Source organism: Elgaria multicarinata, chromosome 2 (assembly GCF_023053635.1).
Source record: "Elgaria multicarinata webbii isolate HBS135686 ecotype San Diego chromosome 2, rElgMul1.1.pri, whole genome shotgun sequence".
Lineage (NCBI taxonomy): Eukaryota > Metazoa > Chordata > Lepidosauria > Squamata > Anguidae > Elgaria > Elgaria multicarinata.
The window spans coordinates 132,879,533-132,904,728 of record NC_086172.1 but is presented as its reverse complement, the minus strand read 5'-3'; the positions used below and the strand labels follow the sequence as shown (position 1 = coordinate 132,904,728).

Below are 25,196 nucleotides of genomic sequence, written 5' to 3'. Positions count from 1 at the left end.
CACCCCCGGTTGAGGAATGCCGAACTTGAAAGCGATTTCCTCCTCCTCGCTTCGCCCGCGCTATTAGAACTCGCAGGGCGCCCCCAAGCGGACACCGGGAGCGCGCAGGAGGGACGCCAGAGACCCGGGAGAGCGCGCCAGTCAGGAAAGGGGCGGCGAAAAACGCCCGCAGTGAAACCCACTGGTGCCTGCGAGCGCGACATTTCGCATATCCCGGGCAGAGGAAACAATAGGCAAAGAATCTCGAGCGTGGCCCCAATGGATTGCCCTCCCGTTGTGTTCACAAGTATTGTAGGGTGGGGGGAAGCACTTCTTTCCTTGGCTACACGTGTTTACAAAGATTTCTCTCACTCTACAGTCTGCAATCCCCTCCCCTCTCTCTCTCTTTCACACACACACACACACACACACACACACACACACACACACACACGGGTAGAGCTTCCCAAGGGAAGAAGGCAGAAGAAATATCAGAAAACGTGGCAGCCACTGTCTGTACAACCATGGTATCTCTGCCATGCACAGACAGAGAGCAAGTGATGGCTTCCAGGAAGAGGTGGAGGGTGGGATGAGGCAGCAGGCAGTTGCCTCGTCTGTTACCTGTGCTCTCCCTCCCCCGCCCCCCCCCCAGGCCAGCACAGGCTCAGTGGAGGGCAGCCAGGTCTTGGGTCAAGCCCTACTGCCACACACTGCCCAGAGGAAGCGTACAGCCAGGGAGAGGAATAGGGTCTTCCTTCTTTTTCTAGCTTTCCCTCCATCTCTGGGAGGGGTGGCAGGAAGGGGGAGGTACTGACTGACTGCTCTCTCACCTTTTTCGAGGTGCTACCTGCTTGCTTCTCTCTCTGTGGGCAGTGGGGCTCTGTGGGGGTTGCAAACTAATTGTAATTGAAGAGTAACTACTGATTTGGGATAATCTAGGACAAGGTGCAAATCAACTGAAGAATTTCTTTTCTTTGAGCTGATTTGGATAAGAAATTCATTGGCAGGCTTTGCCTCATGTGAAATCTAAAGAAATCATAGGCATAGATAGATATGCATTATTTGTGCAGACTTGTGTCCTATGCACCTGGGCTCCACATCTTTTAATTACTTGTTGCACTCCCTGTGAAGAGATGGAGAGCAAATGGGCAGAGGTGGTAGCTGGTGTTTCCTGTGTCTGGGCAGCTCTAGGGAGGCCCAGACCTCTCCACCATGCTGCCCAGGAAGGGAGAGAGAGAAAAAGACAGTGGTCTAGTTCAGACAACATGCTAAACCATGCTGCTTAACCACAAAATGGTTAATGTAATGCCCTTAACCATTTTGTGGTTAAGCAGCATGGTTTACCTGGTTGTCTGAACCAGGCCAGAGTACAAGGGCAAGCAATCTCCTACCTCTGCCATCTCTCTTGGCCAGGTAGTGATGGAGATGATAGGGCTGTCCCTATGTTTCTTGGAACCAGCCCCATGCATGTGCGCGCATACACACACACACCCAGGAATTCACAAGGGATTGCAACTCGCAGAGATTCACAGCAGCCAATAGAGGGGATTAGGGGCTCTCTTTGCAGATCTCTAATCATGCCCTGTACTTGACGTATTTGTGAAGTGGTGGCTGCGCTGGGAAACCTGGCGCTGGTAGTAGTAGTAGTAGTACTGCAAGCAGCATCCCATTGATGCTATTGGTAAAACAGAACCATTTGACTTGAACAGATCATCATTCCTCCCCACGCGGAGCTCTCCTTCCTCCTCCCCCCACCCCCACCGCACTTTGCATTTGGGGGAGGGTGTGTGTGTGTGTGTTTCTGTCTTGTTGTGAGGTAACTGGATAAACACCAGCCCGCTTCCTGCCCAGCGGCTGCTGATTGGCTCGCAGAGTTTTTTCAGGGGTGCGAGCAACTGCTTAAAGGCAGGGGAGCTGCTGCCGCCACTCCAGTGCAAGCAGCCAGGGGTGATCGCCAAGGGAAACCTGCGGGAGCTGCAGGCTACTGTTCACCCTTCCCAACCCACCAGCAGCAAGGATCCCTCGCTCTCTCGGACTGCTCCAAGACTGCAGAGAGAGAGAGAGAGAGAGAGAGAGAGACTCCTGCGGGGGGGGGGGGGGCATTATTCAGAGCTCCGAGGGTCTACACCGCCGAAGTCATAAAACCCAACTAAGGGTCATACCGGAGAGTCCACGCGCCTCACAAGGATATTGATCGCACTTCGTTGGGCTGCTGCAGGACATATTTGTTCTCGGAGCTGGTTATTTCTTGGGATCCGTCACCTCCTTCTATAAAGGTAAGTGCTGAAGAAACAGCTTCCCTCCTGCTGCAACTTTGCAGTAATATTGCGAGTGGCTAAAGACAAATCAAGTGGTTATAAAAAACCCGGAGTGCTCTTCTCTAAAGCCGGCAACTCTTCCTTCCTTCCTTCCTTCCTTCCTTCCTTCCTTTCTTTCTTTCTTTGTGTCCTTTCTTGCTCTCCTCAAATGGTTCATTCCCTTCTTTTTCACTCTCTGCCTGGTTTTGTACTTCTTATTTCTCTCCCGTCTTTCTTCTGGGTCTCTCTCCGCCCCCACCCACCCACCACCCCGCCGCCCTTCCATCTCTCCACGACCCTTCTATCTTTCCACGACCCTTTTTCATGCCCGCTTTCCGGCGCTAGTGCCGGTGCTGTCCGGGACCTCCAAGTGACCAGGCTACGACTTCCCTTTCTCGTTTCAAGGTTGCTCTTTCGAGGCGAGATCTCTGCCATGGAGTTATCAGGTGGCCTCTTTCTCCTTCTGATGCTTGGGGTCTGCGCGACAAACCGAATTCCAGGTAAATAGATTTGGGGGTGGGCAGGCACTCCGACTGGGCTTCGCGGGGAGACGCGTCTCTTGTCTTGTCCGGACTATAGGTCGGGTGTGGGGCGCAGGGGGACGTGTTTGCCGGTCCGGGCTTGCTGATGGTTTTCGTGGAGCACAAATGACCGCCCGGCCAGGGGAGCTTGGAGAGCGCCACTTTCTTAAGGCGAGCGCACGTCCGAGTAAGGACTGGAGGGAACTCCCGCCCGTGACCCCGGGGAACCGCTGCCGGCCAGGGCTGAGCTAGGTGGACCGGGGGCTTGACTCGGCTTCCCCTGTTGTGTTCGAGATTGGCGCGACTCTTCAACGAGGCGCGCTTGAGCTCCGAGGGACGGAATTCCCGACAAGCCCTACCGGGACTGTGGGCTTTCCCGTGCCTTCGCTTTCTTGCCTGCTCTTGCGGCGCCGAGCACGAGGGGGCGCCGCGTTCCGGGGCCCTTCTGGCGGCGCGCCTTTCGCGCTGGGGCCCTCGGAGCCCTGCCCTGCCCTGCCGCCTCTCCTCCTCGCAGGGTTTCCCGGCTTGGCGGGCTCGTTCTGTACGTCGACTGGCGTGTGGTTTGGCGCCTGGAAGGTTGTGGCGGGGCGGGGGATGGCAGAAGGGCGGGGAGAGGGGCCTTTCCCTCAGCGGACTGTGGGCCAGGGACGCTCCGGACCAGACGCACAAACGCGGGCGAAGCTGGTTGTGGTTAAAGAAGCCTGCCCAGTTGCCCTAGTGCCCTCCAGCTGTGTTGGACTTCAGCTCCCAGAATCTCTCTGGCTGGGGGATTCTGGGAATTGTGGTCCAACACAGTTGGAGGGCACCAGGTGGGGAAAGCTGGATTACTGCAGTGTTCACTGCACTGGATGAAAGTCCTGTCTGATCCCTGGCACTGAGATCAGGTTTAGCTTGGCCATGCACAGTGCCGTCCTGAGGGGCGTGCCTCTCCTCCAAAGCTGCCCTGTATTCTAAATTTATTTATTTGATCCTCAAGTAAAAAACGTTATTAGAGGAAAACAGATAAATTAAGACACCTAAAATAAATAGAGTGCAATATGTAGCACAATTAATAATAACTGCCTTGTATCTTCTGTTAGCCGCACCGATTTGGCAGTCTCCCTTTTACCTCAGAGCATGCATAACTGGCTCTCTATCTCTCCCTGTCGCCCAGAGCTCATTCCTTTGGTTCTCCACCGCCACACAAGCTGTCGCAGCCAGTTCTGGCTCATGGCATTTTTCATCTTCTCTCAGCAGAGTCTCCCATTTGTTTGGGTGCACGTTCTTCCAGTTGGCCTCAGCTGGAGCCCCTTGAGAGGGCAGGGAAGGCGAGGAGAATTCCTGGACTTGCCTTACCAGGGAATTCCTGACTTTCCAAAAGAGCTTGGTTACGCTTCGAATAAAGCTCTCTCTTTCCACCTTTGAACCCATAAGTTCAGCCAAAGAGGTGAAACTGGGAGATGTTCCCATATGAGGAACTGAGTGATGGAAAGAAGCTGGAGTGATGGAAAGCCAGAAGCTGCTACAGCCTCCCCACTAATACTACCCTGTTGGAGAAGCCAGACAATGGTGTCAGAGAGTTAATATGAATTTGAGTATGGAATAGATTTTGAGGAGCAACCCAGAATTATTTGTCTGCTTGTGGCACAGCATTTTTCTCAAGGAACTTGGCCTCAATATATTCCTTTGGCACACCTCCTAACAGCAGCTGCAGTCTATTCCAAGCCTACAATAATCAGTCCGCTTTTTCTCTTGTTCTCTTGGCAGAGTCTGGTGATGATAACAGTGTGTTCGATCTCTTTGAGTTGATTGGCTTTGGCCGCAAGGGAGCGCGCAAGGCAGCAGGGGTGCATCTGGTCAAGGGACCTGACACTTCCAGCCCTGCCTACCGCATTGAGGATGCCAACCGTATCCCTGCTATTCCTGACCACAAATTCCAAGACATTCTTTATGCCATCCAAGCTGAGAAGGGCTTCATCCTGCTAGCTAACCTTCGCCCAATGAAAAGGAGCCCTGGCACCCTGCTGGCTGTGGAGCGCAAGGACAACTCTGGCTACGCCTTTAAACTGGTGTTGAACGGCAAGGCAAAAACCTTGGACTTGAGTGTCTTTCCCAGGGAGGGCAATCAGACTCTAGTTTCGGTGGAGGATGTTGAGTTGCCCATTGCACAATGGAACAACATCATCCTTTTTGTCCAGGAGGATCAGGCTCAACTGTACGTGGGGTGTGAGAAGATGGTGAATGTTGAGCTGGAAATCCCTATTCAAAACATCTTCACCAGGGACCTGGCCAGCAGTGCCAGGCTCCGTATTGCCAAAGGAGGAGTCAATGACAACTTCCAGGTGAGATGCCTTGTGGAAGCAGTTTTGTGAGTTTACTTAGATGAAGTTACCTGGACTCTTTGGGCAACAAATTTCAAAGAGGATGATGTTTTTCTGCCTTTGACTTCTCCATTTTTTGCTATTAAAAAGGAACTACCATCTATGGTGGGTTAGGGCAGGACCATTTTGATGTTTTGCTTGTTAACACTTTTAAAAATATCTAAGATTGAAACCTCATGTCTGAAAACGATAATCTGTGAGCCAGGTCCCCTTCTCTTCTGAATGTGAATGGGAGGCATTTGAAAGCATTCTGGCCAATATAGGTTATATGTTTGCATTACAAATCCAATCAAAGCAAGAACTTTTTAAAGCTTTATGTACAAAAACTCCCTAATTTCAGTACTTGGACTAAATCTTAAATTATTCCAGGATTGCTGAATTTAATATGAAGATATGTATTAATTTGCAAACAAGACGCGTTTTAGAAATGTGCAATTTTCTTTGTAATGCAGTCCTTCCATTTTTTTAATTAGAAGTTAATAATAGATTTTCCTATACCCAGTGGCATATAAAAGTCACAAATAAATAAATAAATAGGTTGCAATTCTCCTGTCTACAGGGAATTCTGCAGAATGTGCGGTTCGTGTTTGGAACGACGCTGGAAGCCATCCTGAGGAACAAAGGCTGTGAAAGCTGTAAGTGTGCAATATGCCTCCAACTGCATTGCCAGTGGTTGTACAGTCTAGGGTGGGTGAGAATTGTAGTGCTACACATCTGGAGGGTGCCAGGTAGGGAAGACAATATTAAACATATGTATTTGAGAAGAACCAGCTGAGACAAACTTTGCATACTATTGTACACTATGAAGTTGTTGCCTTCCAGAAAGTTATATACCTTTTAGCTAACTTCAGGTCCTGTTTTTCAAATTGTTTGAGAGTAATATATATAATATGCATGTATTTTTGTTGTTGCTTTAGCCACCAGAACAGTTATTAAATTGGACAATCCCATGAATGGCTCTCGTCCAGCCATCCGCACTAACTACATTGGCCATAAAACCAAGGACATTCAGGCAATCTGTGGATTGTCCTGTGATGAACTTAACAATGTGTTCGTAGAACTGCAAAGTCTGCGTGCCCTGGTCACAACACTACAAGATTCAGTCCACAAAGTGGTAAGTGGTGATTAAATGCACAATAATGAAGCAGAAGGACAATTGGTCTCTAAGGGCTCATTGCCAGCTGCTGTTTTTCTGTATGCAAACCATTCCTTATTCTAGATAGCAGTCTTCTTACTAACTGTGGTAAGAAAATAGGAAGTTGATCCTTCTCTCCACTTCCCCAAGATTGTTTGTAGGCCACAAATTGACCAACTTAGGCATTTGTGGGCTAAAACTTCAGTGTAAATTGAGCTATATGTAGATAGATACAGGCTGTAGCAGACTTTTTCAGTACTATAGTGACATTTTTTCCAGCCACTATGGCCACAGAACTAGTGGCTGAAATATGCATTTGTATATAGCTTAGTTAACTCTGAGGTTTTTACTTATGATATGGGCGGAACTGAATGGAGAAAATAAATGGCTGTCTTGTGTATATCAATGGGTCCTGTGGCTTTGATCCATGCAGCACTATTTTATGCATGTTTACTTGAAGTAAGTTCCATGAGATTCAAATGTAAGTGTTCAGAGTTGCAGCCTAAGTGCACTTGCTTGAAAGCATAATCCATTTACATTAGCTGGACCTACTTACTTACAAGTAAAGTATGTCAAAGCATATTCTTTACTCCTTATCTGCCAAAACTACACTCTGCATCCAAGGCCCTCGTCTAGGAGCATCCTCTGAGGGAGGCTCGAAGGGTGGCAACATGGGAGAGGGCCTGCTTGGTGGTGCCCTCCCCCTGCCATTTATGGAATGAGGCCCACCAGGCGCCAACATTGTAATCATTTTGTCACCAGGTTAAAAATGCACCTTTTCTCAAGCATTTGGCAGCAAATAACAAGTCTTTTTGATCAGGTCCTGGATGGTCTCTGGTTCATGGCTTTTAGATTATTTTAGATAAATGTTGTGTGTGCTGTCTGTTTTATATCCTCATGTGAATGGGTTTTACTCTATTTATAATGGTTTTATAATGCAGTTTAATGATTTTTAGCTCTTGTGAACTGCCTAGAGAGTTCAATACTATGGGGCAGTATAGAAATATAATAAATGAAATGAAATGACTTAAACCCCTTTATTTAAATCTAATTAAAATCTCTTTTCTTTATTTCTTTTTAAGAACGGCGTTATGGAATTAGTTGGCAGTCTTCAGATAAGCCCTGGAGCATGCCTCCATAATACACATGTGTACCAAAACACAGCCGAGTGGACCACTGACACCTGCACTACATGTACTTGCCAGGTAAGGATTCCTTACTATAAACATAAGAATGTATGAATATTTGATTTACTATCACCATCATGCACCTAGTGATCCATTATGCAGAAATAGATGCACAGAAATAGGTACATCCTCCTCCTTACATGAATGCTTTTAAGGTTGTCTTAAAGTCCCTAAAGCACTTTAGAATAAGGTTAGGCTCAATGAAGTTCTCCTATGGTATAATACCACATCCAGACCTGATCATTTCCAATATCCCCAAAATATAATACATAAGCCAATTAAGTGTATTCTGAGAAACACTGTAATAAATTTGTTAGTCTTTAAGATGCCACAGGACTCTGCTAACTTTGCTGCAGCAGATTAACATGACTACCCTTCTCAAAATCTACTAAAATGGCTGTTTTACCTATTCAGGTCTTTCCTTTTGAAAATTCAGAATGCTAGTGTAAGCTCTAAAGTAACTGTAGGAATTACTTTCTTTTCACTTTTACTTGGATTCTAGTACTGTGGTTTTCTGTATACTGCTGCCATCTGTTATGCTCTCTGGTTATGTTAGTCTCTAAAGCTACAAAAAACACATTATCTTTTATCCTTTAAAGAAAAGAACTGGCAAAAGTGTAAACTGTTTTAGTTACCATTCATTCTTGTGTCGAGAAGTTCTTTGGCATAAGATCAAAGGCACATCCAACTATAATGTGGATTGTTAGATTTTGAGCCAACTCTACTAAATCCATTTTATCTTCATCCATGTAATTGATTGAAATTCAGATGATCAACTAGAAAAATCTGGCTTGAGGATCTTTGCTAGCCTTTTGAGCCCAGATCTGGAAGGCTATTCAGCAAGATTGGACTCGCACATTTAGCAGTAGCCATTGATTGAGATTAAGAAAGGAATAAGTCAAGAAATCCGGGCTATGAATGACTAAAACACTTTTATTAGGTTCATTTTGAACCTAAGCCTCCATAGACATGAGTAACAGCCAAACTAAACATTACTTGCATTCCAGGCAGCAATCTCATGCACACTCACTTAAGAGTAAGTCCCACTGAGTTCAATGGCAGTAAGCATGCATAAAATTGAGCTGTTAGTGAGTTGTGCTGAACTCTCCCCACATACACAGTTTTCCATTCAAAGTCACCTCTGTCCCCAGCTACCTTCATTTCTTCCTGTCAAAGACAAGACACTCCCTGCCCTTCTACTCCTGATCGCAGTTTCCCAAGACTGCTATTAAACATTTTACTTTTTAAAAAATTGGAATAATGTTTTGCACAACATCTAGATTAGCCTTGAATCTCTTCTAAAACATCTCTGATAGGCTGTAGCATTTAGCCATTCTGAAGTGAAATGTTAGATTTTTGCATGTGTTTAATACTATCATCTTTCCCTGTCTAGAATTCTGTCGTTATCTGCCGTAAAGTGTCTTGCCCTCTCATGCCTTGTTCCAATGCCACCGTTCCTGATGGAGAATGCTGCCCACGATGCTGGCGTAAGTAGTTTAAGCGTCTTAACATTTTTGACAGTAATCAGTTCCACTGCATAACTAGAAATTGCATGCTAAGATGTACTCTAAATGGCATTATGTGGGTATAGCATTCCATTGTCATTAGCCTTGGAAAGTATGTGTGCGTGCACGCATGAAGTCTGAGCTTTTAAAATGAGGGTGTTGGCATCTTCTAAACAGGCATTATATTCAAGATCAACTATGAAGAATTTGCATTATAAATATGAAGCGAGTACTTTCACGCACACTATCACACAACCGCGGTAAATGTATTGGTTATTAGGTTTTAGATGTATGCTGCACATTTGTTTACTTTAAGCCAGTTTGAGACAGTTTAAAGATAGCCAAACAAAAAAGATAAAGAAATTCCAGTAGTGGTGGACACCATTTTTAGATATATTTATTCAAATAAACATACTAAACAAGGCAAAATTGTTTATAGTACAAAATTCCAAAGACCACTGAACTCTATAAAACCTAAACTGATTTTCCTGGTGTCCCAGTTCCCATACTAAATGTATGTCAAGTTGTTTCTTGAAGATACATATAATCTGAATTTGAAACGTGGTTGCATCTGAATTTTTCCTCTTTTTAAAAAATGTTGCTTTCAAGTACTAATGGTGCTTCTACAGAATAGCTTTATGTTGTGATACATGCAGGACTAGATTGGCTACAACCAAATGGACAGCACTGCCAACATACCATCAGGGAGTTTGCCAATGTATACAACAATCCTTCTCCCTGAATTGGGACTGTTTAAAATGGTTTGCCCCTTTAAAAACATAGCTGTTTCTTGATTTGAGGAAATCTGAACAAAATATCACTATGTCACAAAAGATTTCAGGAGCAGGCTAAATATATAGCTTCTTGCAGAAGTGTATATGGATCAGAGCTCTGTGGCTCCACAAAATATGATGAACACGAGGCCTCCATGACCTTTAATTGGGTTCAAATCATTTCTTACAAGCATTCTTGTGTGATCTAGGTGATCAAAGAAGTTGGAAGTTGAGAATGGGGGAAAGCTTATTTGTTAGCCTATTCTGTTACATTACATAAAGCAAGACAATGAAGACTATTCCTAAATATGTAAATCCTGTCTGTGTTGCTCACACAGAAACAACTATTTAAGCTCTTTGACTTAAAAAAAGCAAAAAAACATTTCAGCACAGAATATGTTGTGGAAATCTTGTATAGGATTCACATTGGTAAATGCTTCTCTTTATAGTCAGTGACTCTGCAGAAGACATTTGGTCTCCTTGGTCTGAATGGACTACCTGCTCTGCAACCTGTGGCAATGGGATTCAACAGAGAGGTCGCTCTTGTGACAGAATCAGCCACCGTTGTGAAGGCTCCTCTGTGCAAACACGGATCTGCAACATGCAGGAATGTGACAAGAGATGTAAGCATTTCATTTCTTTATGCAGAAAATAAGCACAATCTATTCTTGCCTTGAGCTTGCATTAATATGCTGAGAAACTGTTATTAATGCTTCATGCCATTTAGCACAGTTTAGTGGCCTGCAAGTAACACCAGTGTAAACATTCATTTCTAGTAAGAGGAGTTGATAAGATGGTTGATTACTAAACTCAATGAAAATACTAATCTATATACCATTTCTTGTGGTTTCATGCACCAAATAAAATATGATTCTGTTTACCAAGTATGAGGCATCTCTCTCTATATATTATTTATTTATTTATTTATTTATTTATTACATTTCTATACCGCCCAATAGCCAGAGCTCTCTATTATTGTATATCTCCATATATTTTTGTCATATGTTAGTTTCTTAATCTAATATTAGCAATTCCATATTTTCACTAGTGGTAGAAGTATGCTACTAACTGGTTAAGGAAACCTGATTCTTTGTAGCTGGTAACAGGTATGTCTGTTTATAGTCAAACAGGATGGTGCCTGGAGCCATTGGTCCCCCTGGTCTTCCTGCTCTGTTACTTGCGGTACTGGAGTGATCACTAGAATCCGTCTGTGCAACTCTCCACTTCCTCAGATGGGTGGCAAAGACTGTGAAGGAGAAGCAAGAGAAAACATTCCATGCCAGAAAAGTCCTTGCCCAAGTAAGCTTTGTGTTAAAAACTGGTTTGTCAAACTTTTCTAATATTACATATTCTGTTAAATCAGCTAATTTTGGCAATCGTTAAAAAGGAAAACAATATGCAATGATGTGAATTTAAGGTTTTAATATCTGTCTTTTGAGGATACATGAAACTGGCTGGCGTACTTGTGCTTTGTTTTCTGGATTCTTATGTTGCTAATGAATGTTTCTTTTTCTTTAGTAAATGGGAACTGGGGACCTTGGTCACCATGGGACACCTGTGCTGTCACATGTGGAGGAGGTGTACAGAAGCGTGGCCGTCTTTGCAACAATCCTGAGCCCAAATATGGAGGGAAGGATTGTATTGGAGACACTTTGGACACCCAGATCTGCAACAAGCAGGATTGCCCAATTGGTGAGTCACTGCCATATAAAACAGCATTTGTTTGCTCTGCTGGGCCATCTTCAGAACACTATGGGATGTAACTATCTAAATTGTCTCAAAGAAAAAAATTGAGATACAGCCACATCTTAGCTGCATGCTACTCAATATTGATCTTATTTCTCACGAGTGTAATTTAGATTAGAAAATGGCCAAGAACTATCAGGGTAGGAAAAGTAACATTAAAGAGGGAGTACTTTCATACAGAGCCCTCAAGAGTATTTGTGCAATTAATCTAGCTTGCTTGCCATTGTTATCCTGCATGAGGCCAATAACGTTCTTGAATCCCACTTCTGTCTTCTTCCAGATGGATGCCTGTCTAACCCTTGCTTTGCGGGAACTACGTGTACTAGTTTTCCTGATGGTTCCTGGAAATGTGGTGCCTGCCCTGCTGGCTATCATGGAAATGGGGTTAAATGCAAAGATATTGATGAGGTAAGGGGACTTGAATTCTTTATTTCATTAAAGTCCAGGTTAAAAAGTTTGAAATATATGCAAGTCAACCTACAACTAACCTTTTCTCCTCTGTCAATCATTCATGCTTCAGTGTCAAGAGGTCCCCGATGCCTGTTTTGTCCTTGGAGGAGTGCACAGGTGTGAGAATACTGAGCCTGGGTACCATTGCCTGCCTTGCCCACCACGTTTTACTGGAAAACAGCCCTATGGTCGAGGTGTGGAGAATGCAATAGCAAACAAACAGGTACTGCCAAAATACCAAATGGCTCCCAGCCCTGTTTATAAAGCCTCCATCCCTTTTTGGATCTATGACATGCTGGCATGACTAGAAGGGAAAGAACCCATTCTGTACATGATTCTATAAATCAAAGTTCTCTGAAAGGAGAGCATGTATTTATTCAATACCAGAAATGATTCTGAGGGTAGGTTCACCCTGCTACATTCAACGGTATGATTTTGCTCATAGACAAATTTTCTGTCTGATTTTGCTCATTTATATGGACAATGGCTCATTTGAATCAAGCTGTACACACAGGAAACAACCAACAATTTCTGTGAACACAGCTGCTCTTTTCCAGCAGCCACAATGGTAGAAAAGGCTCCTAGCCTATGCAGCCAACTTCATTAGTGGGCAGAAAGTAGATCTCCAGATGTTATGTCCCAACATTGCTGACTATTGGCCATGTGGGCAGGGGCTTCTGGGTGTTGAAGTCACAAACATCTGGAGATCTATCTTCTGCTCACTTCTGGCCTAGTTCATACTAGCCTTTCTCCATGAGGTTGTGTACCCACGTACATAGTCTTGGAAGAACTTGGTTGTGTGGACGGACCCTATGACGATGATGATGATGATTGCGTATATACCATGTGCTTCAATTAAATGAATTAAGAATGAATGTTTCTTAAGTATTACATGCAACAGCATAGTGCATGCGTCATGGTATGTATAAGAATACTCTTCACATCTTCACATCAATACTCCCATCAGCCATAGCCAGCACAGCAAATAGGGATGATGGGAGTTGAAGGCCAAAACATTTGGAGGGCCACAAATTGCTCACCCATTACACATCAAAACTTGGATCCTACTTTTCCTTCTGGAAATTAAACAAAATTTACATGATGGAATGGAGCTTTCACTTCCCTCTGCGTTTCCTGCAAATCTGCTCCTGGGGGTTGGCAAACTCGCAGGAAGAGTGTGGAATAAGGTGCAGGGAGCTGCAGAGGAAGGGTGGAGTTGATGGAAATAGCCCCACCCACACCACCCGCTTACATGAACAGACAATCAACTTAAGATCCAAGCCTCAGTCAGTCACTAAATATTGTATAGAAATGTACATGCCTAGTTCTCTTAAAGAAAAAAGATTTGAGCAAAATCATAATTGGCTACTGTATCCATGGTGAAGCATTCTGTGTTCTTTTTGAAAACTTCCATACATTGCTTTTGCATTAATGTCTCAAAAGAAGAATGGGGTAGAGACATTTTTGCAAGTGTATTCAGAATAAATTTGTATCCCTTAGGTCTGCAAACCACGTAACCCATGTGCTGATGGAACTCATGACTGCAATAAGCACGCCAGGTGCATTTACCTTGGCCATTTCAGTGATCCCATGTATCGCTGCGAATGTAGACCAGGTTATGCTGGTAATGGTATTATCTGCGGAGAAGACACAGACTTAGACGGATGGCCAAATGTGAACCTTCCCTGTGTTGCTAATGCTACATACCACTGCACTAAGGTAAGCATATTTCTGCATTATCTCTCACATATCCCCTTTAGAACTACTCGGAAGAAATTCATTTTGTTTGCATTTTAATATGAACTAACGTAATTCACACTTCCCAAACTAATATGTGAAGCAGAATGCAATTCTTCTTCTTCTTTTCCCCACTTTCCTGAATTACATGATGCAATTCTCTGATCAAGAAATATGTATTAAATGTATACCTTAGGGGAAATTGTCTATATTGGGGACAGGAGCATACAAAAATGTCTACATTGGGGACAAGAGCATACGAAAAAGCATATATTGGGTAAATTGGGTGCAAAACTATATGAAATTGCATTCAAAAATGCATATAGAAGGGAAAGTGCTTTACAATGCATCTGAAAGCACACATCGTTCTTAGTAATTATGAGTAAATTTGAATGGTGCTATGGATTGAAAGTATCACAAATAAAAAGCTAAATGCATGGCAAGTACCATGCCTTGGTAATCTAAATACCCCTTTGGTGGGCAATGAGAAATGTAAACCTAGATAACAAATAATTGTGCATTTTCTTTTCTGCAGGATAATTGCCCCAACCTTCCCAATTCTGGGCAGGAAGACTATGATAAGGATGGAATTGGTGATGCCTGCGACAGTGATGATGATAATGACAATATTGTAGATGACAGGGTAAGTCTAACAGAAACATTTATGTTCTTTCTGTAAGTTAAACTTTTAGCTTAGAGCTATCTGCAGAACTCAAAGTTGAAAAGCATTGTTGGAAATTGCAGGCACATTTAGTGAAATGTTGGGCTGACGTAGTGAATTCCTTCCTATTGCAGTCAATGGAAGGAAAAAGGAAAAAGCTGTCCCCATCTCCTGCACTGCCTGCAACAAAATGTTAGGGCACAGAAGCTGGTGGATCCACCACTGCACCCCTCTCCTCTCCTCTCCTATCAATGCTCTGCCCATCTAACAGTGCAAAAGAGGATGAGTGAATGACCCCATGATGTAAAATGAAAACAGTCTCAAGTTTTTTATAGAGTTGCTTAAACTGTGTATCTGGAGTTGAGGTTGAGAATAAAAACTGTGTGTAAAGTGTCAGCTTTTGCAGTGAAAGATGGATGCTGTCCACTCACCACAACTGTGGAGTTAGTACTTCTCTTTCATATGAAGAAGGAAGAAATGTGCAGCTGTTCTCATCCTTATTCTAAGAAATCAATTTAGTAAATCATATATGAACCTAAAAATGCAGGTGTCAAAGCTGGATGTGTGCTTTTAACATGACTTTCAAATCTGTCTTTCTTCTACAGGACAACTGTCCATTCATTTACAACCCACAACAATACGACTATGATAGGGATGATGTTGGTGATCGCTGTGATAATTGCCCCTACAATCACAACCCTGATCAGATAGACACTGATAACAATGGAGAAGGAGATGCCTGTGCTGTGGATATTGACGGAGATGGTACAGTTTTGTAGTTCTTCTTCTTGTATCTGCCATGTTATTATGCACCTGTTTTAGTTATCTACAGAGTGGCAAAAACCAACTGCTGATGTGAAATTCTGTTCATCTAATTGATTGAATATGTTGGGCCCTGAGATTTGTAGGTTATTCCAGACATTGTTCTATGCAAGTTCCAGTGAAATTAATATGAGCTGCCTTCTCAGACCGCTTTGACATACGGTCCCAGATTAATAATAAATCATATTATAGATACCTAGTCTACTAGATTAAATCTATATGAGGACTATTCTTCATTTCATTGGAGCTGGTGCAGAACTGCCCCATGGATTGTGTCCCGTGTCTCCCTTAATGATGCCCCAAATCTGCTATTTATGCTAGCCACTGCCTTATCTTGCCTCATGGTAGGGCTACTTACCATTATTCAGTTTTTTAGTGCACATGTGTATTTGTTATACCTGAGCCACTCAGTCCTAACTGGATAGTGGAGATATAGGCGATTAATGGTTGTTGTTATTTTATGGCCACAGGATTGTTAGCTAGTGTCAGTTGTAACAGTGTTGCTAAAGATCATGGGGAAGGGAATGTGTGGCCCTCCAGATGTTGTTGCACTGCAACTCCCATTATCCCCAGCCATCATAGTCACTGGTAAAGAATGATGAGAGTTACAGTTCAGCAACATAGATCCCTGCTTTAGATCATGCTGGACAGATGGGCTTTTAAGCTTGGTTTCCTTTAGTAATAGCATGACTAGAGAAACTTTGTATCACTTAGACATTCAGTATCATTATGATACTGAAGTCACTACAATATCTAAACTATTTACTTTCCATTTTTAGGCATTCTTAATGAAAGAGACAATTGCCAATATGTGTACAATGTGGATCAGAAAGACACAGACTTGGATGGTGTTGGAGATCAGTGTGACAACTGCCCTATGGAACACAATCCAGATCAGGTCAGCTTAATAACTTGGGCTAAAAAATATTGCACTTGGACATTCAAGTTTTTATTTCCTCCTTTGATGCCTGCTATTTGTCACACATACCATTGCAACATATGTCAATTGGCAGCTGAATCAAAATAGAACACAAGTGTTATTAACTGGGATATATCTGGATTTTTTTTTTCAAATACATTTATTTATTTATTTATTTATTTATTTATTTATTACATTTCTATACCGCCCAATAGCCGGAGCTCTCTGGGCGGTTCACAAAATACATGAGGCACATGAGTACAAAAAATGTTTAAGTATGTCTTCTTAGATGCAATACATTCTGTGAATAGGTAAATTGCATGGATAACCATGAAATGTTCTATTTTGTATTGCAGCCACATCAGCTAGCACTATAAGTATAACTAATAATTGGGAAGAGAGATCTCTGGTACCAGCACAGAGGTCATTTTTTTATTAAACGCAGGTTAATTAAGATAAAGGAACCTTCACTACAGTACAATTTTAACACTCATATTGTAGATATTTAGCATTAGAGCAGAATATATGCTGAACAATGTAGGAAGGGATTGCAAGAAAGGTATCCATGACACAAGATGACCTGAAGCTAAGAATGTGGAGTGGAGTGCATTTGGTTTCACATAAATGCACATACAAGATGTTTTGTTAAGGACAAAAGCTAACACTGTACAGAACACTTACATCACAAATACGTTTTCCTTTCTATTAGAAAAGCTCAAGGCATATTCCAGCATATGCACGCACACTTAATCTTTGCCTGTGTTTAATGGCGGAGAAAGAAGGGGAAAATCCAACCCCACCCATTTAATTTCTAGATCTAAGAAGACAGCAGTAGGTGAAGCTTGTACAGTCCTGTCTTGTACAAGACAGTAAGATTAATAGCTTCAGGGGCATAACTTGAATGCTTGAATGGTCTCAGCAAAAATGCAGTAAATTGGTGGAATCTAGATTTGTCCTGCATGTTACCCTGTGGGCACCATTGGTTAAAAGGATGCTTACAATATAAAACCCTATTTTTTAATATCCCTATGCTTCAGTTAGACTTTGGAAAGAGCCCTTTCATTAAAAGAGTCGAACAACAGACAATGCTAATGCTAAACTTCACCAAAAACCCACTGGTTTAGACCATGTCTGAGCCTAAATTAATAGCAGCAATCTTTCAAGGTGCTTCTTATTGCTACCTTCGTACTAGTCAGGGCCCTTTCGATGCTTGCTTTAACAAGTTCCTCCATTTTCCCTCCAGACGGATTCTGACTCTGACCGCATTGGTGACAAATGTGATAGCAACCAGGACATTGATGAAGATGGCCATCAAAATAATCTTGATAACTGTCCCTACGTGCCCAATGCTAATCAAGCTGACCATGACAAGGATGGGAAAGGAGATGCTTGTGACCATGATGATGATAATGATGGCATCCCTGATGACAAAGATAATTGTAGACTGGTTCCTAATCCAGACCAACTTGATTCTGATGGTAAAATAAATAACCCACCATCAAATTCTCGAAGTGTACTAGGCAGGATTGGTTAACATTAAACTAGATACATAGTGTAGTGTTTCATCATTTACCAAAAAAAAAAAAATCCTTACTAGTAAGAATATATGTGCTGCTTAATTTTCAAATGTAGAATTCCTTAACGTGGAAAATAACACACTGGAAGCCAATATTTTTTGCTATGCATAAATCAATATTTGTTGATTAACCTGGCAAATATTACCTTTAATTAGATTTACTGGGTTGTTGTTATTATTGTTTTTGTTTGTTTGTTTTTGGCATATGAGACACCCAATGTGTGCACAGAACCTCCATGCAAGCAAAGACTTCCCCAGTCGCTTTAGCAGACTGGGAATTGCAAGAGAATGAGCCTGCCCCGTTCAATCATATAGTGGGGAGACTTGCACAGACGGGGCTTCATGTACAGATGTGTAAAACTTTGGAGCTTTGGACCTGTGGCAGTATCTAAAACAGAATATGAGGATGTAGGTAGAGGAAAAAATATATTGTAAGGAAATTAGCAGATTTGCCCCTTGGATAGCAATTTTTAATGTAACTGGTGTAGATGTTAAGGTGGTTGCAATATCTCAACTAAATTCTTTAGAAGGGCTAATTACAATAGATATTTCAAGATAACATGGTGCAAATCTGAAATGTGGTGCCTTTCCTGTTCAAATGCTCACTTTTTTATTTTTCCCCTGATCCCTCCACTATCCCCCCTGCCTTTTGTTTTGGACAGGTGATGGGCGTGGAGATGCATGTAAAGATGACTTTGACAATGATAAGATATTAGACATTAATGACATCTGCCCTGAGAACATTGACATCAGTGAGACAGACTTCCGTAGATTTCAGATGGTTCCCTTGGATCCTAAGGGAACATCTCAGATTGATCCCAACTGGGTTGTTCGTCACCAAGGCAAAGAGTTGGTTCAGACTGTCAACTGTGATCCTGGCCTTGCAGTTGGTAAGCAGACGATTTTGAACCTTTCTGTGTTCACCACGTTTATGTAAATAGGAAGTTGTTTTTCACTAAAAGGTTCTGCTCCACCGCCATCGAAGTTCAGCTGAAAGCCCATGTTTCTAGCCAATACAGTGGCCACATTTACTTTTGAGTTCAAATTCTAAAGACAACATTCCTTCCTGGTGGCTTAGCCCAGCTTGCCTCTGCCATCAGAGCAGCTAAGGGATGGATGGGGAACCTTGAGTGAAGCCTCTCTCAAAGCCACCCCCCCCGAAGGCTAGTGGGGTTACCCTGCAGCAGAACCCCCACTCCCTTCACCCATCCACCCTTGCAGGAAGATGCAAGGCAGAAAAGTTGCCCAAATCGAGGCTCTTGTTGGAGGAGCGCTCCTTTAGCCGCCACCTCAGTCAGGGACCTGGCTTCACTATGCACAGGCTTTCTCCAGCTGGCACTTTGGCCATGGCCTGAATGGGGGTGTGACCATGCCCATTGACCTCATTCAGCTTGTGAAGGTCTGGGGTGGTGGTCATCCAGCACCCCATCCCAGGCCAGTTACCCACTCCTGAGCTAAGACAATAGTAGCCAGAGGGGGAGAGGGCACAACTTGCCTGCATTGCGATATCAAAGCAAATCCCTCTGTCCATCAAAGAGTCATTTGAAAACCAGTGGTCAAAGGACAATAGAATCCAAATATCTTGTAGCTGAATGAGGTATAAAGCTGTTAATTAAAAGGTCCATTTTTACACTATAAAAAAATTAATCTGTAATGCATGAGGGAACATGTAATTCTGAAAACAGTTTAAGATAATTACAAGAATGCTAACAGTCACATTTTATTTCTTTATCCAGGTTTTGATGAATTTAATGCTGTTGATTTCAGTGGTACATTCTTCATTAATACAGAAAGGGATGATGACTATGCTGGCTTTGTGTTTGGATATCAGTCCAGTAGCCGTTTTTATGTAGTTATGTGGAAGCAAATCACTCAGTCTTACTGGGATCCAGAGCCAACTAAAGCTCAGGGATATTCAGGTCTTTCTATCAAAGTAGTGAATTCCACCACGGGTCCTGGAATACACCTTCGTAATGCACTGTGGCACACTGGAAATACTACTGGACAGGTAAGAGATAGTTTCTCTTAAGACATGTATCTTGCCTTTCTGAGATCCTTGAAATGTTAGTGAAATATAGGAAGGATCTGCCATGGGGAAATAAAAATCTGATTTGAACAATGACTATAAACTAAAGTGAAATGTAAAAACACATGAGCTCCTAGCAAGAGCCTTGTGGTCACTCCAATGTATAACAGGAGTTCCTACGTAAAGGCCTTCCTGCATTTTCATTGGAAGGGGTAGCTTCACAAGTACATATAGTGAGAAGCACTTTTCCTGGCCATTGTGATTTTAGAAATTGGTGTTTATTTCTATGGTTGCTGATTCAATTATTATATTTTTCCACATGAGACCATACCTAACCATAACTGGAACTGTTAACTTAGGCCAGATCTACACCAAGCAGGCTATGACACATTGAAAACTGTACATGGAGTGTGTCTTGGGCCCAAAAGTTGTCACTACTGTTAAAAACCATTTTAAAGCAGTAATGTAGATCCTGCCTTACAAAAGTATTATGTGAATTGCCTTTCAGAATGCCATTATTATCATAGTGATTTTCTTTGAATGTTTTGATTAACAGCATTCCTTTATAAATAAATTCACTTAAAGCTAGTCCAGATGTAATAAGTAGGTGGAACAGGAAGAACAGTTGACATAGTTCCTATTCCCTGTGCCTTTCTGTCTTGCACAGAATCAGTCTTGTGCATCTTCTCCAGAGGAGAAAAGGCATGCCACATATTGGGAGGCCTCCATATTTCCCCTCTGGGTATTCAGTCAATACAGATGAAATGGAGAAGCATGTGAAACAGGAAGCCCAAGACCGTTGAGCATGTTTGTTTGTTTGTTATACTATTAAGCCACTCAATAACACAACTTCTTTGGACATGTTTCTTCCCCACCCCCACCCCCCTTGTGTCATGTTTGAAAGTGCATTCCAAGCATTCAATTGAACTCAAGGTCTTGCAAAAGCATGATTTCAGTACATAACTCAGCCATATGTGTACCTTTCAGGTGCGGACTCTGTGGCATGACCCTCATCACAAAGGCTGGAAAGATTTCACTGCCTACAGATGGCGTCTCAGTCACAGACCAAAGACTGGCTATATCAGGTAAGCATCACAGAGTGCTACTAAAACAATCTGAGAAGGACAAATACCCTTTGGACAATGGCTAGTTTCATAGCTGCAGAACAAACATACTATAATATGCGTAAGAGTAATTAGTGCTGCTCTTCCTTGCAGAGTTGTAATGTTTGAAGGAAAGAAGATCATGGCTGATTCTGGACCAATCTATGACAAAACATACGCTGGTGGTCGGTTAGGATTATTTGTCTTCTCTCAAGAAATGGTGTTCTTCTCAGATCTTAAATATGAGTGTAGAGGTAAGAATCCACACTAACAATAGTTCATTTTTCTGCAATGCACTGAAGTAACTCCTTGGGAACTTTCTTTTAGTGAAAATAATACATCTATCTGTCTATCTATCTATATCATCACTTAGCTTTATGAATTCAGAAGGTTTTTAAAATAATTTGCAAGTTCTTGGGTTGCATCTTTTATCTGTGTGTAGAACTGCACAGGAAAGAACATTTAATAGTGAATACCATCTGCTTGGAAATTGTGGTGTTTAATATTTAATTCAAAGAAGGATGTTAAAGTCATTGAATTGTAGTTAACTGTTCCATCCACCAATGGAACATGATCGGTTAGTGAACCAGATTCCACCCCCCTCCTGCAGCCCCCCAATAATTGGCTCTGGAGGGTGAAGGAGAAAAATTTGGGAGGCACAGGGGGCTGCAAGGGGAAGTGTTGCACATGGTTTGCCATTTTAAATGGAGTTAATGAATTAGAATCTGTTTCTACCATCCGCTATACTGACACACACAAACTAAATCACTTTATCTAAACTACTGATGCCAGCAGGAGTTTAGAAAAAATCACCTACAATTTCCTAGGTGTGATCCCACATTTTGAAAGAGAAATATGCAATTAATAGTCAAGACTTAAAATAAACACACAAAGACCTGCTTTCGAATCTGTCGTCTAATTGTAGCTCCTTAATTATAATAGTGACAATTTGCTATTTTCCCCTTTTTTCTTGCAGATCCATGATCACAAAGCAGTTCATACAGAGATTATTTCAAAATGCTGGTATTGCACCTTCTGAAATGTTTAATTTCTACAAACCCTGGGACCATTTTTTTTCCTCTTTCCTTTCTTCTGGCTTCATCAAATAGAGACTCAAATACATGACCTGCCTCAAGAGAATGCTTTTGAGAGAGAAAATACAGCAAAGTACACTTCCCATCTGACCTCTGTTAGCAGAGAAGAAAAGAAATGTCTTTTGTGAATAAGAACATTCCTTGCCTCAGGAGCAAATAGTCACTTCTGTAAGAAAGGCGTTTGTGCACCTGGGCAATTGTCACTGCTTTTCTTTAACTGGAGGTCCATTGGAGTAGCACTTTTGTAATAAGAACATTTTTATGACGTGTTGTGGACTACTTAAAAACTAACTATACACATCAACTTATAGAAGAGGGACAGGAGAAAGACTAGCAGAACTTAGAGGCAACTGCATCACTTTCTGAAAAGGGACTATGCTCCCTGGGGTTTATATCCAAGTAAATTGGAGGGACTGTTACATACTGTCTAACAGCGTGATCTTATGCATGTTTGCTCAGATGCAAGTCCCAATGAATTCAATAGGATTTATTCCACATACGTGTGCATAGGATGACAGCCTTACTCTGTTTCAGTTAATAGGGAACTACTTTGCTTCAGTACATAGGAAAGCTAGCTGGCTAGTCCCATACAGCATTAACTAAATTTCAAGAATTCCATTGTGGGGCAACAGGAACAATTATATTGGCACACTGGATTGCATGAGCTTGGTAAGAAAAGAGATTCAGAGGAACAGAGGAGAAGAGCAAGTTTACATGTGCCGTCGTATGATAACTTGCATCTACAGGTTGCATTCCAGAGGTAGCTAGTGCAGATGTAACAAGAACATTAAGGTGCCAAGGAGCGTCTTCATCTCCGTTCAGCACTTGTATTGGCTTCAAAGAACTATGTTTATTTCTTTTGTTATGGTTACGAAGGCACAAAAAGTGACAAACACAATTAAATACAAAATGCTTTTCTACAAAATGCCATGGAGTTTTTGTTTGTTTATTTGTTTTGGTATTTTTTCTAGTTTTTAAAACATTGACTTTTGTAGAAGAGGCTGTAGATAAAAAAGAAAGAGTAAAATATTTATTTTTTACCTATCCTGTCTGTTATGAATAACGAAGGACTATAGATTGAAACAGAAACAATGCGTCAAGACTATCCACATAATCATTTTGCTACATGACTCCATGACTGTAAGATTGTAAATACAGGTTATTTATTGTTCCGTAGTGAATCTAGACAGTTGTGTATGAAGATGCTTTAGCTGCAGAGATAATGTTTCCCATAAGCAATGTGGGGTATAAAAAAGGAAAGAAAAAAGGAAAGCAGTAGGGTGGGGCTAAATTTACGTTTTGTTCTCAGTTTTCCTTTCTTCTTCTGTACAAGACAGCTGGCAAAGTACCCTAGAGGGCTACTTACTGCTGCATTGCCAAACCACAAAAATGTTTAAACGTTGACTGTCCTTGTCTCTCCTATCTGCCAAGAGAGGATGCAAGAGAGCTTTCGGTTAACATTGGTCACAATCCACTTTCAGTCTAAACTCTTATTGGTTTCAACAGGCTTTGCACAAGAGACGTTCCCAGTGGATTGTTGCCTTTATCATGTTTGTAATACTGGTATATGATTATGGTACATTTGTATTAGTCAGTGTACCAGGCAAAGAAGAAAATCCCAACCCTGAGGAGGCTGCAGACTAAAGGAAGACATGGCATACGCATTGTCTGACTTCTACAGATCACACGCCTCAGCTACCAATGTGTGGTTGCAGAAGTAGAAGTGCCTCACGGGTAGGGTTTCAGGAGCATTGTTTAAAGACTGCTCAGGGGCAGCATAACTTTATCTACAAGCTGCTTCCTACTAGGAAAAAAAGAATGTCAAAGGTGAAACTTTTACGTACAAATATTACCTCATTGTTGTTTGACTGAGAAAAGGAGAGAGAGAAAACCTTTGGATCAAGCAGATTTTAAATATCTAACAAAATTTAAAGCTACTGTAGTATTAAGGAGGGGGGAAAGATTGCAAGTTGTACATAGTCAAAATTATGGGTGTTTTCCCCCCAAAAAAACACATATTCCCATTTAGAAAACAGCATTGAAGCAATGCTGAGAACAATTTATGAAAGTGTGTTAGATTGTTTCTCCCCGTCATCTTATATACCATTCCTTGTATTTGTATAAATTATTTTTTCATTGCTGTTGGAATAGTTAATCTCCTATTTGTGTAGATAAGCTATTTAAATAATTTATCAGGAAATGCTACCTGTAGAGCTGTAGTGTTTCTATTTTTATAAAATATTTGCACACTGAATTGAAGAATTGTTTGCTTCCCCTCCCCAGTGTTGATGCTATTAGTATATACTTTTTCTAAAACTGAGCATATTTTGTACACATTTTTAACCATTTTACAACTTTAAAGCTGTGTAAATTGTACAATAATGTTTCCTACATACCAGAAACAATTAAAAAAAAATACAGAAATCTATATTTACAATCTTTGTGTCTGGTTTCATGTTTTCCTTTTTCCTACGGATCCTATAAAAACAGGTGGCAGCACTTGCTCAATGCTAGTTCTATTTGCCATTTTCTTTGGAAGAATGCTGTGTAAATGTTTCTTACCTCTAATCCATTTTACATGTTCAAGCTACTGGTGAAAGTGTAAGAGCTTATAGCTGAATAGCTTCATAATGAGAACTAATTGTATCAATCCCTACTCTCTGCATGGCTACATTAATCTAGTGGCCATCAACCTATACTAATTACCTGTAAACCTCCTAACTTCTAGTATGGTCCCATTTTCAACATTTTATTTAAAAAGTATGTTTCAGCTATACCAGCAGCAAGGGAGAAATGTGTGGCATTTACACTCATTCAGCACTGTTTAACTGGCAGGGTAATGTATGATCCGGATTTAATTTATGGCAGAACTCAATTTGTTCTGAATAATAGGATTGGAATCTGTGCAGTAGATTTCTTGATGATTCCTCTCTCTCCCCGCCCCCATCTCAATTAATGGCATCAGCGTTAATAACTACAGCTACACTCATAGGTGTTGTTAGCCGCAGGCCACCTGCGCACGGGCCCTGGATCTTTAAAACCTGTCCCAATTGCCAACCTCTGCCTTAATACAAGCCTGCTTTTAATATCTGAACTCAGGACCCTTGCAGCTACCAGGAGTACTAGGACTCACTCCCCTAGCAGACCAATAGGGAGTGTAGCATGAGGGAGACGGCCACCTTTTCTCTCACAAGCCTTAGCTAGACCTAAGGTTTATCCTGGGATCATCCCTGTTCATGTAAATGACACACAATCCCAAGGCTGCTTAGGTTTCATCACTCCTGCAATTTACATAACAAAAATGT

General features: G+C 41.9%; 1 protein-coding gene across 1 annotated transcript; it reads left to right on the top strand.

Moving 5' to 3' along the window:
- Positions 1-1,917: 1,917 nt before the first annotated feature.
- THBS1 (thrombospondin 1) lies at positions 1,918-23,845 on the top strand. Its single transcript, XM_063117726.1, has 22 exons — positions 1,918-2,255; positions 2,682-2,776; positions 4,544-5,118; positions 5,717-5,792; positions 6,075-6,271; positions 7,375-7,497; positions 8,873-8,966; positions 10,207-10,380; positions 10,880-11,056; positions 11,276-11,449; positions 11,784-11,911; positions 12,024-12,176; positions 13,454-13,672; positions 14,226-14,333; positions 14,957-15,116; positions 15,953-16,071; positions 17,336-17,570; positions 18,331-18,558; positions 19,405-19,676; positions 20,682-20,779; positions 20,912-21,051; positions 21,774-23,845. The coding sequence occupies exons 2-22, from the start codon at positions 2,710-2,712 to the stop codon at positions 21,779-21,781; spliced, it is 3,525 nt and encodes a 1,174-aa protein (XP_062973796.1). The 5' UTR covers positions 1,918-2,255; positions 2,682-2,709; the 3' UTR covers positions 21,782-23,845.
- The last annotated feature ends 1,351 nt before the right edge of the window (positions 23,846-25,196 follow it).

Coding starts and splice junctions, on each gene's coding strand:
- THBS1 (XM_063117726.1), top strand. CDS start 2,710: ATGGAGTTATCAGGTGGCCTCTTTCTCCTTCTGATGCTTGGGGTCTGC. Junction 2,777..4,543: donor CGCGACAAACCGAATTCCAG/GTAAATAGATTT, acceptor TTCTCTTGGCAG/AGTCTGGTGATGATAACAGT. Junction 17,571..18,330: donor AGACCAACTTGATTCTGATG/GTAAAATAAATA, acceptor TGTTTTGGACAG/GTGATGGGCGTGGAGATGCA.